We start from the raw sequence: 13,525 nt of genomic DNA on the forward strand, positions 1-13,525 counted from the left end.
CTACAATCATGCCAATAGAGCTACTCCAGTCTGGATGACAGGGAGACACCCTGACTCCCTGTGACACTCCCCCTAAAAAGAAAAAAAGTAGCATGATTTTAAACCACTGAATGAATGTAAAAATGAGAATATATTTTACCCTGACTCTAGATAAACACTCTTACTAGTCACAGAGGGGTCCTGACACTGGATCAGTAGAGGAGATAATATAATCCTGGCATACTAATTAACTTCTTCCTTACTCCAATTCCAATTTCCAGAAATTACCACTGTTAAGTTTTAAGTGTATTCTAGACTGTCCTCCATTTATATGTAATCACATGTACATTTTTTAAACAAAAGTGGGACATGACTTTATTTACAGTGATTACTCTTCACACTATTTGTTGAGGTGATAATAAATATTATCATTATTGAGGAAGGATACCAACATACATGGAGACAGACAATGGCAAGCAAAACAATGACTGGCATCCTAATTTTCCTAAGACTTAGCTTCTGATGCAAAAATGACACAGAAATACACTACCAATGACATGCCAAATGTCTCCTTGAAAAATGTCTTTCTTTTCTTTAATTCACAGTGGCATCAATCTAGCATCATGGTACTATCTTCTAAGTAATAGCGCATCGGCATACATTCACAATACATGCAGCTTCCATACTAATACATCTTCATTGAAGGAAACCCTCCAGCAGAAAGAGACAAAGTTTTTCATGTCTCCAAAGACCCCTTCAATAATATTTATGCTTGAGATAATGTTATGTTTCTTGTTCTAATATGTAATCTTATTCTAATCACTCCCTAACTCCTATCTACCAAGACTATATTACTAGGCACTGCTACTTTCAAAGCTTAAAGAAGAAACACACAAGTATTTTTTTTTTTTTTTTTTTTTTTGAGACGGAGTCTCGCTCTGTCACCCAGGCTGGAGTGCAGTGGCGCAATCTCGGCTCACTGCAAGCTCCGCCTCCCGGGTTCACGCCATTCTCCTGCCTCAGCCTCTCCTAGTAGCTGGGACTACAGGCGCCCGCCACCACGCCCGGCTAATTTTTTTTTTGTATTTTTAGTAGAGACGGGGTTTCACCATGGTCTCGATCTCCTGACCTCGTGATCCGCCCGCCTCGGCCTCCCAAAGTGCTGGGATTACAAGCATGAGCCACCACGCCCGGCCGAAACACACAAGTATTTAAAAAGACATTAGTACTTACTCTACTAATCTCAAAAACCCAAATCCATTTTGCACATACAATGTTTAATCTCAACTACAAAGATAATATCTTAATCTATAATTGTCTCTGGGTGCACTAAACATAATTTTTAATTCTTCCTGTTCTATCCTAAACTTATGATGCACATATAATTATATCATGGAAATGTCTAGGATTCAATGACCATTACTGAAATACATAATTTTATATTTTTAAAACAAGGAAAAAGATACCAATGGTTATTTGGATTTTAATATGTAAATCATGCATCAACATATAAGATTGTTTTCTTCTTAAACATAACTATATCCTATTAGGAGTATTAAAACTGATACTTCTAATTTGGTACCTCGTAGAAAGGAAGGAACATTGCTGCATTCTTAATACACGCCTTCCAGCTACTGTGCAAAAATTTAAAAACACTGTTATGTCCCAGCAGGTTAGTCACGAAAAGTGATTGGCAGAAGGTCATTACTTACCAAAACCTCAAAAAGGAGTGCTAGTAATTTATTGTTAGCCATGAAGTTACTGTCCAAAACTCCCAAGTTAAACCAACTTCCCAAACAGCGAAAAACCTTCATAAGCATTTTCTCATCTGTTCCTGCTTTTTCCACACAGGTCATCTGAATAGGGAAAAAAACTTAAAATGATTAATGTTAATCTATATATTTAAACCATTATTTCAATCACCTTACAAGTATAATAATGAGAAGGATGGCAATAAAACAGCCAACGGTTAAAAGTGCTTTTTAAGTTTAAGTGTCACTGTTGTTTTTTTTTTTCCTTTTAAGAGAGAGGTCTTGCTACATTGCCCAGGTGGGACTACAGGCATGTGCCACTGCATCCAGCTAGGCACCACTGTTCTAAATACCACTAATCTACTTAATCCCCGAAATGGTTTGGTTCTGTGTCCCCACCCAAATCTCAAGTCAAATTGTAATCCCCAATGTTGGGGGAGGGTTCTGGTGGGAGGTGACTGAATCATGGGAATGAACATCCCCCTTGCTGTTCTTGTGATAGAGTTCTCATGAGATCTGGTTGTTTCAAAGTGTGTAGCACCTCCCCCTGCTCTCTCTCTCCTGCCGGCCGTGTGAAGAAGACGTGTCTGCTTCCCCTTCACCTTCCACCATGATTGTTAAGTTTCCTAAGGCCTCCCTAGAAACAGAAGCCTGTACAGCCCAGAGAACCATAAGCTGATTAAACCTCTTTTCTTTATAAATTACCCAGTTTCAGGTATTTCTTTTTTTTTTTTTTTTTTTTGAGATGGAGTCTTGCTCTGTTGCCCAGGCTGGAGTGCAGTGCCATGATCTCGGCTCACTGCAACCTCCACCTCCCTGGTTCAAGCAATTCCCCTGCCCCAGCCTCCCATGTGGCTGGGATTACAGATGCACGTCACCACACCCCGCTAATTTTTTAATATTTTTAGTAGACACGGGGTTTCACCATGATGGCCAGACTGGTCTCAAACTCCTGACCTCAGGCAATCTGCCCACCTCGGCCTCCCAAGGTGCTGGGATTACACGCGTGAGCCACTGAGCCCAGCCTCAGGTATTTCTTTATAGCAGCATGAGACTGGACTAACACAATCCCCAAATACAACTTTATAGGTAGCTACTATTATTGTCTCTACTTTCTCAATGGGAAAACTGAAGTACAGAGAGGTTACAGACTTACCCAAGTTGTTTCAGAAATAACTTACTAATTTCTTAATTCCCACTTCTGCATTAAGGTTTATTATCCAAAAAATTATTTTACAAGTAATTTACTTATTTATATACCAGGTTGTCATAGAATAGATAATAAGCTAGAGTAAGCTAGGCATACTACTGTATATTTCCACAAGAAAAGCTAATGTTTCAGCTTTGGCAATAGAATAAACATGTCATCCCACAGAAAGTGATACTACTATAAATACTATAAAAGAGATAAAACAGAATTAGACTAAAACTCAATGTTTCTCCTTGTAGTCTGTTTTTGTGACATATATTTTTTCCAAAGTAAAATGTAATGCATCTTTTTCTAGACAAAGAATGTTTTAAAAAAGCTCTTGCAAGCAATGAGTTAGAAATATAATTTCCATGGGGTTCAGGAGGCATGAGAGTGGGGGTGAAATCCTATAATGTATTATTAAATAAGATCTAAATATTGATATTTGTGGTTACAATGCAGATATAAACTACACAGGAAAATTCTCCAAGTTCAAAGCTTCATCTACTACATAAATCTACACTGAAGATGACTGTCTTTATTATTGTGCTCCAAAGAATGCTAGGTTGCTAAGATGAAGTGAAGTGAGGGGTTAATGAGTAACTGTATACCAACTCATTCCCACAGGGGGCTATTTAAGATATTCAGGTCTGGAAGCTACCTTTAAAACAAAGCAAAACAAAACAAAAAACCACCTTTCCTTCTCAGAAGACAGAAGAAAGCAAGTCCAAGTATATTAATATACTTGACTCTTTCTATTTCTTCTCTCTCTTCCAGGCCACTACATTTCAGGGGAGGAAGAAAAGTACATGAAAAATAAGCTGACCAGTCATTGTAACATTTACTGAGCCCTTTCTGTGCACCAGGCACTGTTTTAAGAGCTTTATATGTATTAAATCATGTAATGCCCACAATATGAAACAGATACTATTATCCCCATTATACTGATGAGAAAACTGAGGCAAACAGTCAAGTAACTTGCCCAATATGGCACAGGTAGGAAACAGCATAGCGAGGACTTAAACTTAAGAAGTCTGGCTTCAAAGTCTATTATCTTAACCACTACACGATAGCTATCTCCCAAATTTCTCTATTTGCTTACATATACAGAACAAAGATATGATTAATATCAAGGACTTCCTATATTTCAAAAGCCTGTAAAGTTAGGCAGACTGCAACAATAATCTATCTTACTAATATTATATATTATCAGTATAACTAGCTATATACTAATTTACCTGGATAATGATTAGTGTATTACCAAAGAAAGCCAGGAAATATTAACAGCATGGGGAAACAGAATCATCTATTACACATGAACCAACTATTTTACTAGTTTTAAGCATGTCAGCTTGAATTATACATCATTTGTAATGAATAACATCAGAACTTGATTGCTAACTAAATGCAGACTCACTTCCACTCATTTTCATTTATTGTGCATATTGCATTACATATGCTTGTTGGAAAAAGGTGGAGTTGCAGCTAACTTGCAGAGAAATTAACCACATAACTAGGAGTATACACATAAGTTTATGTCTAGGATATAGACTTCTGAGACATCTGTCACTATCTAAAGCCACAAGAGGCACAGAGTATTTATAGAAGTATTTATAGAAGGAAGAACAGCAGGGGCCGGGCACGGTGGCTCACGTCTGTAATCCCAGCACTTTGGGAGGCAGAGGTGGGTGGATTACAAGGTCAGCAGTTTGAGACCAGCCTAACCAACATGGTGAAACCCCGTCTCTACTAAAAATACAAAAATTAGCCAGGCGTGGTGGCACGCGCCTGTAATCCCAGCTACTCAGGAGGCTGGGGCAGGAGAACTGCTTGAATCCAGGATGCAGAGGTTGCAGTGAGCTGAGATTGCGCCATGGCACTCCAGCCTGGGCGACAGAGCAAGACTCTGTCTAAAAAAAAAAGAAGAATGGCAGGAAAGGAAAGAACTGAGAGCCCTTGCTTTAGAGGGGAAAGTACTTGTAAAAAGTCATCAGAGGCTGTGTGCAGTGGCTCACACCTGTAATCCCAGCACTTTGCGAGGCTGAGGTGGAAGGATCGCTTGAGCCCAGGAGTTCTAGACTAATCTGAGCAACAAAGTTAAGACCCTGTCTCTACAAAAAAATTAAAAAATAAAACAACATTTTAAAAGTCACCAGAAAACACACTAGATGAGACGAGAAAATGTCACAAATATGGTTCTGGCCCCATTAAGTTCTTCTAGTTATTTTTTACTCAAGACTTTCTTTGTTCCCCTGAAACTCAGAAAGAAAATATTCAGGAATGCCAGGCACTAAAATGGCCAGAATTTTTAGAAAAGACTATGACACTAATATATGCAATATATTTAAATATGTAATACATAAACTAATAAATGCACAGGAGCACTTAATTTAATACGGTTCAAGGCTGAAAGTAGCAAAATGAACAGAGTAACTAAGTTCCCTTAACACGAACTGGAGCCACTAAGAGATTTCTCTTTAAGAGCTGATACTCATTCTCTCTCCCCCTCAACCCGTCTCAAACTCTCAATTGAATCTTTGATGCTGTTGATATAAACTCATTACATAATCACTTGGCCTTTATACTTCCTGAATGACATTTCAATTTTAATAAGACATGATGTATACAAGTGGAAGGATTTGCTCGTACATTCTAACTACTGACTCAAACTGAAAGACCAAATTCTGAAAAAAACCTGTTTCTAAAACTAATCTCTTTGAAAAGATGAAATTCTGAAAATTAAATCAAACATATATTCTAAAACATCAGAACTAAGAGTTATCTTCTGTTCCTCTTTGAGAGCTATGCTATGTTAAAAATCTGTCTCTTAAAGTAAGTCCTCAAAAGCTTCAAGATAAATGCCACAGAGTTCAGAAGAACTCACCAGTAAAAAGATAGCAGGGATAGATAAGATTTGAGATCTTAGATTAACAAAATAGAAAGTGGAGAGACAAAACTGTTCGAAGCACAGGTTCAGTTTAGCTATGAGAGCAATCAGAAACATGTTTAAAACTTCAAAAAGTTCAACACCATGTTTAGGAATGGGTCCATTAGGACAGACCACAAAAGTATAACACTAACAAGAAATAGGACAGAATGTAATCATTAAAGGAGAATGTGCAGGAAACTAAATGAGAAAAGGTCTTAAGAGGGGTTTGGAACCTGGCATTACAGCCACATGCCTATTCCTTTCTTGGCCATTTTGGACTAATTTCATCCCCTGGGTTCTATAACATGACAAGCTACATGACAAAATTAGAGACATTTTTAAGCACCACAGGAAATACATTTTTCAGACTGTGTCACAATTCATCAAAATATCACCTGTAATTGATTGTCATGATGTGCTAAGTCAAGGCACGTGCCCAAGTGGCTGCTGTAGTTGACTGCTGTGGCAGTAATCACGACACAAAATACATATGGACTGGATTATTTTAAGTTCACAAGTGCTTACAAAAAGAAAACGACAAATTCAAGTCCATTAACTCTCAACTCAGGCCACAGTCTGAGCACCAGAGCTTTCATGCCAAGTCTAGAAGCAGCTCTTAATTTTTGTAGCTACAAAGTTAGTACTGCTGAAACTCGTATACAAAACTTAGTTGTGTGACTTGCTGAATTACAAACAACAGGTGAATTTACAGTCCCTCCACACTTCTCATGTGAAAGTTAGGGAACTGACTGGTAAAGAATGGGATTCTGAAACTTGGAAAGGAGACATCTGGTTGGACCTAAATGAACATGAGTCCATCATACTTCAAAAAGACAAAGCCAGAAGAAAAAAAAAAAACTCAAGGCAGCTTTAAAATAAATCCTCATTTTGAAAAGAAGTAAGATTTATCCTATCTTTCTAGTAAGAGCTCATAAGAATGCCAACTTATACGTACAAGGAATGACAGAAATAGTCAAATATCATTTTGCAACCCATGATGAAATTATTTTTAGAGACAGTCTTGTTCTGTTGCCCAGACTGGAGTGCACTGGCACAATTATGGCTCACTGCCACCTTGAACTCCTGGGGTCAAGTGATCCTTCCTGCCTCAGCCTCTTGAGTAGCTAGGACTACAGGTGCATGCCACCATGCTTGGTTAATTAATTTATTTTTTTGAGACAGGGTCTTGCTATGTTGCCCAGGCTAGTCTTGAACACCTGACCTCAAGCAACCGTCCCACCTCAGCCTTCCAACATGCTGGAATTATAGGCATAAACCACATTGCCTGGCCCATAATGAAATTATTGATTAAGGTAGGGATTATCTACTGGAATGTAAAACAATTAGGCTAAAGTCTGATAGGAATTGAACATTCATAAAATAACAAGCTACCATCACACAAACTACATTATATTACAAAGGAGGAAAGTGAACTTTAAAAATGGAAGGATCAGACTTTCATCTTAATCCAGTGGTCAACCCTAGCATCACTAATAGAAGATCAACTGAACACTGTATATATACTAAGACATAGCATCAAGTACTTATGATATATTCTAGCCCAAAATATTTAACTTTTAAAAACTAATCCTCTAAGCCTCTCAGTTTTTCTCAATCAGGATTCTAGGAAAGAATTAAATCCTATAGGTTGGGTGTGGTGGTTCACATTTGCAATCTCATCATTAAGGGAGGCCAAGGAGAAAGGATCACTTGAGACCAGGTTGGAGACCATAGAGAGGCTCTATATCTACAAAAAAAAAAATATTGTATAGAATTAAGCCCTTCAGAAAATTATCTGAGTGCCTATCTTCTTAATTATCCTAAGGGCGGTATATAGCTAGAACCATTATTAATGTAGAGGAAAGAATTCATTACATATAATGAATGCTTTAGGCTTAATTCTCTTGAGGAACCCCTACTGAGAAGGGCTGCTTTAGATACAACTTCCAATTAGAGGAAATACAGAGAAAAGAAAAACAAGCTAAATGAAACAAAGGAGAGGCAATCAGAAAATCATAAAGGTAAGATAATTCAATAAAACGACTGGTATAATCTCTTCGACAAGTCATGTTATTTTAAACAAGGAACAGAATGTGGGACTGTGACTAAGAACCTGATACAAGGCATAGTTATAGATTGGACATTCTTTGTAAAAAGTATCTTTTTTTGTTTTTTCTTTTTGTTGAGACGGAGTCTCACTCTGTCGCCCAGGCTGGAGTTCAGTGGTGCGATCTCAGCTCACTGCAACGTCTGCCTCCGGGTTCAAGCAATTCTCCTGCCTCGGCCTCCCAAGTAGCTGGGACTACAGGTGCATGCCACCATGCCCAGCTAATTTTTGTATTTTTAGTAGAGATGGGGTTTCACCATGTTGGCCAGGATGGTCTCGAGCTCCTGACCTTGTGACCTGCCAGCCTCGGCCTCCCAAAGTGCTGGGATTATAGGCATGAGCCACCGCGCCCAGCCTGTAAAGAATATCTTAGGACCAACTGGTGAAATGTGAATATGGTCTGGGTTTATCAGATGATATGAAAACTTACTAACATGAAAAGGTAAGCAGATGACTGAAAAAGCAAGATGCAGAAGAACAAGTAAAGCATAATTTCATTTGGGCTTAAAAAATCTGTATATATGTCCATAAATATGTTCATAGAGGATATGTATTAAAGGGTTAACTGTATGATCTCCAGATGGTTTGAGTGTAATTTGCTGTCCATATTTTCTAATTTTCCATAAAACTATTTCTTTAAAATAAATGGCTAAGTGAAAAACATATATTTAACTTATTTTTCAATGAATTTTTTTTTTTTTTTTTTTTTTTGAGATGGAGTCTCCCTCTGTTGCCCAGACTGGAGTGCAGTGGCACAATCTTGGCTCACTGCAACCTCTGCCTCCCAGGTTCAAGTGATTCTCCTGCCTCAGCCTCCCGACTAGCTGGGACTATAGGAGTGCACCACCACACCTGGCTAATTTTTGTATTTTTAGTAGAGACAGGGTTTCACTATGTTGGCCAGGCTGGTCTCAAACTCCTGACCTCAAGTAATCCACCCACTTCAGCCTCCCAAAGTGCTGGGATTACAGGGGTGAGCCACTGCACCCAGCCCTCCAATGAATTTCTAATACAAAACGGAACACAATTTTTAATAGAATTTTAATTTTTTTAAACAAAAAGATCTATGATCTTGCTATACTGAAACACATCTCTGAAAAATAATTTACTATAGGTTAAGTATCCCTAATCCAAAACTCCAAAATCCAAAACTTTTTGAGTGCCAACATAACGCTCAAAGGAAATGCTCACTGGAGCATTTCAGATGAGGAATGCTGAACCAGAAAGTATAATGCAAATATTCCAAAATTTTAAAAACTCAGAAATCCTAAATACTACTTTTTTTGCCCTACCCTAAACTCTTCTGGTCCCAAGCCTTTCAGTAAGGGATATTCAAGCTGTATAACCACATTATTGAGAAAATTAAGCTGGACTATAAAGACCTAAAAATGAGATATGGGCTAATCAATTTATTAGCATCTACTTTAGGAACCAGGAAACATTTTCTATAAAGAACCAGACAAACATTCTACACTTTGCAAGCCTTATGGTCTCTGTGAAAAATAGTCAATTAGGCTGATGTAGTCCAAAATAATGGACAGACAAAATATAACCAAATGGGCATAACTGTGTTCCAACAAAGCTTTATTTACAAAAAGAGACAACCAACCCATAAACTACAGATTTACCCACTCCTGCTCTAGAGTATTAAAAATGTCAACTAACTGAAGGGAGCTTAATCACATCTAATTCTTTTAAAAATGTGTATTAGCTCATCCATAATGCGATACTCCTCAAAGGTCAGGTAAAATCTTCTATCACCTTTCAGTTCATCTTTAAGAGAGGATCCTTTCTTTTATCTCTCACAATATACAAAAATCAAATCAAAATGGATTAAAGACTTAAATGTAAGATGTGAACTATAAAACTACTACAAGAAAACATTAGGGAAATGCTGCAGGACATTGATCTGGGCAAAGATCTCTTAAGCAAGACCTCAAAATCAAAGGCAACTAAAGCAAAAAAAGTCGACAAAGGTCAGGCTAAAAGGCTTCTGCACAGCAAAAGAAACAATCAACCAAGTGAAGAGACAACCTACAGAACGGGAGGAAATATTTGCAAACTACCCATCCAACAAGAGATTAGTAACCACAATATATAAGAAACCCAAATAACTCAATAGCAAAAAAAAAAATTAAAAATTAAAAAATGGGCAAAAGATCAATAGCAAATGCTGGCAAGGATGCAGAGAAAAGGGAACGCTCTAGAATGTAAAGCAGTACAGTCATTATGAAAAACAGTATGGAAGTTCCTCAACAGACTGAAAATAGTACTACCATACGATCTAGCAATCCCACTGCTGGGTAAATACCCAGAAAAAACCAGTATATCAAGAAGATGTCTACAATCCCATGTTTATTGCAGCGCTATTCACAATAGCCAAGATATGGAATCAACCTAAGTACCTATCAACGGCTGAATGGATAAAGAAACAATGGTATAGGTGCACAATGAAATATTCGTTAGCCACAAAAGGAATAAAATCCTGTCATTTGCAGCAACATGGACGGTGCTGTTAGACATTACGTTAAGTGAAATAAGCCAGGCACAGAAAGACAAATATCACATGCTTTCACTGCTATGTTGGAGTGAAAAAAAATGGATCTCATAGAGGTAAAGAGTAGAATGATGGTGATCAGAAACTAGGAAGAGTAACGGGGAGGGGAGGATCAAGAAAGGTTGATTAATGGGTACACAAACACAGCTGAATAGAAAGGATAAGTTATAGTGTTACACAGCAAAACAGAGTGACTATAGTTAATAATTTATTGAGTACTTCAGAATGGCTGAAAGAGAAGATTTAGAATGTTTCCTATACAAAGAAATGATAAAGGTTTGAGGTGATGGATATCTCAATTTGATCATCACCTGATTTGATCTGATCATCACATATTATATACTTGGACAAAAATAATACATGTGGCTGGGCACAGTGGCTCACGCCTGTAACCCCAGCACTTTGGGAGGCCAAGGCAGGTGGATCACTTGAGGTCAGGAGTTCGAGGCCAGCCTAGGCAACATGGAGAGACACCATCTCTACAAAAAATAAAAAACTTCGCTGGGCGTGGTGGCGCACACCTGTAGTCCCAGCTACTCAGGAGGCTGAGGTGAGAGGATCACTTGAGCCCAGGAGGAGGAGGGTGCAGTAAGCTGAGATCATGCCACTGCACTACAGCCTAGGAGACAGAGATCCTGCTTCAAAAAATAAAAGTAACACATGAAACCCCATAAATATGTACAACTATCATGTATCAATTAGCAAAAAAAAGAAAGGATCCTTTCTTAGTAAAGTAGATTCATACACACTTCCCTTTGCATGATCCTTTATTAACAGCTAACAGTTTGGAGCATTAAGCAGTAGAAGAGCACAAGATACATAATGAGATGGCCTTAGTTCAAATTCTGAATTAACAGTTGTGTAACTCTAAAGTCCATTTTTCATTCATAAAAGAGATAATGTTACCTTTAGAGGATTATACAGAAACTTAAAAAGCATAGTTTCTGAAAGTATGTTGTAATGGTATTACATAAATGCCAAAGCATCTTCATTAAATTTTGCAAAGAAAGCTATTTCACAATAATGCAATTGGATTACAAAATAACCACCATGGCTTTCTGCCTTTATGCAGCAACTCAGTATTTCAAACTTACTCACCAATAGAGATACTACTGTACTAGAGTAGAAGGCCAAATCTTCTATAATTTCTGTGCGCCGATTAGCTCCAATTCGTAAGGAACGACTATGTACTTCTTCAGGTAACACTGTAAGGATCTCTAGCAAAAAAGGCAAAGAAGTCACATCATTGCTGTATCTGCAAAAGAAAAAAGCGGAGATATGTTATTTATAGCCAGAAAATACACAATCACATAAGATAACAGCCATCAGAGTAACTCACAACAACAAAAGCAACGTTCCCACCACTGTTAAGGGGGAGAAAAAAAGATATAAACATAAATGTCCTCCATAATTAGTTAAGATTAAAAAAAGGACACAGTTATTCAACGAAACATAGCCATTATAATGAACATGATCTCTATATGTCCTAACATGAAAAAATGTCCCTAATGTAGTAAGTGAAAAACATATATGAAACATATTGAATATGGGTGAACAAATATATAGGTATATGTACATTAAAACATATATGCACTTATTTATTTTAAAATGCATAAAGGAAACTCTACATAGCCAACTGTTAATAGTGGTTGCTTATAAAATACAGGGTTAAGGGCCAGGTGTGGTGGCTCATGCTTATGATCCCAGCACTTTGGGAGGCCGAGGCAGGAGGATCACTTGAGTCCACAAGTTCGAGACCAGCCTGGGCATCACAGGGAGACCGTCTCTACATTAAAAATTTTTTAATTAGCCAGGCATGGTGGTGTGCATCTGTAATCCCAGCTACTCGGGAGACTGAGGCAGAAGGATCTCATGGGCCTAAGAGTTGCAGGTTCCAGTGAACCATGATCACATCACTGCACTTCAGCCTGGGTGACAGAACGAGACCCTGTTTCTTTTTTTTTTTTTGAGACGGAGTCTCGCTCTGTCGCCCAGGCTGGAGTGCAGTGGTGCAGTCTCGGCTCACTGCAAGCTCTGCCTCCCGGGTTCACGCCATTCTCCTGCCTCAGCCTCCTGAGTAGCTGGGACTACAGGCGCCCGCCACCGCGCCTGGCTAATTTTTTGTATTTTTAGTAGAGACGGGGTTTCACCGTGGTCTCGATCTCCTGACCTCGTGATCCGCCCGCCTCGGCCTCCCAAAGGCTGGGATTACAGGCTTGAGCCACCGCGCCCGGCCGACCCTGTTTCAAAAATAAAATATAAGGATAGGGAGAGAGGATGGGGTTCATTTTGCACTTTGAAGGTTTCCATACTGTTAGAATTTTTTCAAGGAGCATGTGTCAACTTCCCCAATAAAAATTTTATTTAAAAAATAAGCTATCCGCCGGGCGCAGTGGCTCACGCTTGTAATCCCAGCACTTTGGGAGGCCGAGGCGGGCGGATCACGAGGTCAGGAGATCGAGACCACGGTGAAACCCCGTCTCTACTAAAATATACAAAAAAAAAAATTAGCCGGGCGTGGTGGCAGGCGCCTGTAGTCCCAGCTACTCGGAGAGGCTGAGGCAGGAGAATGGCGTGAACCTGGGAGGCGGAGCTTGTGGTGAGCCGAGACTGCGCCACTGCATTCCAGCCTGGGCGACAGAGCAAGACTCCGTCTCAAAAAAAAAAAATAAATAAAAAATAAGCTATCCACTCAGGAGGCTGAGGTGGGAGGATCACTTGAGCCTGGGAAGTCAAGGCTGAGGTTGTAGTGAGCCATGACTGTGCCAGTGCACTCCAGCCTGAGTGACACAGCAAGACTGTGTCTCCAAAAAAATTAAAATAATTTTTAAAAAAGTTATCCAAGCTGGATGAGGTGGTTCACGCCTGTAATCCCAGCACTTTGGGAGGCCGAGATGGGCAGATTACTTGAGGTCAGGAGTTTGAGACCAGCCTGGCCAAACCCCGCCTCTACTGAAAATATAAAAATTAGCCAGGCATGGTAGCACATGCCTGTAATCTCAGCTGCCTGGGA

General features: G+C 39.0%; 1 protein-coding gene across 3 annotated transcripts in view; it reads right to left on the minus strand.

Annotated features, from left to right (window-relative positions):
* TNPO3 (transportin 3) overlaps positions 1-13,525 on the minus strand; it is a 104,094-nt gene that overhangs the window by 50,478 nt on the left and 40,091 nt on the right. For all 3 annotated transcript variants that reach the window (XM_032761681.2, XM_032761683.2, XM_058426582.1), the window contains 2 exons: positions 11,611-11,767; positions 1,692-1,835 (listed from right to left, as the gene is read on the minus strand). In XM_032761681.2, the coding sequence (XP_032617572.1) occupies positions 1,692-1,835; positions 11,611-11,767 (301 nt within the window). The remainder of the gene's footprint in view (positions 1-1,691; positions 1,836-11,610; positions 11,768-13,525) is intronic.

This window comes from Hylobates moloch, unplaced genomic scaffold (assembly GCF_009828535.3).
Source record: "Hylobates moloch isolate HMO894 unplaced genomic scaffold, HMol_V3 SCAFFOLD_1, whole genome shotgun sequence".
NCBI classification, from domain to species: domain Eukaryota; kingdom Metazoa; phylum Chordata; class Mammalia; order Primates; family Hylobatidae; genus Hylobates; species Hylobates moloch.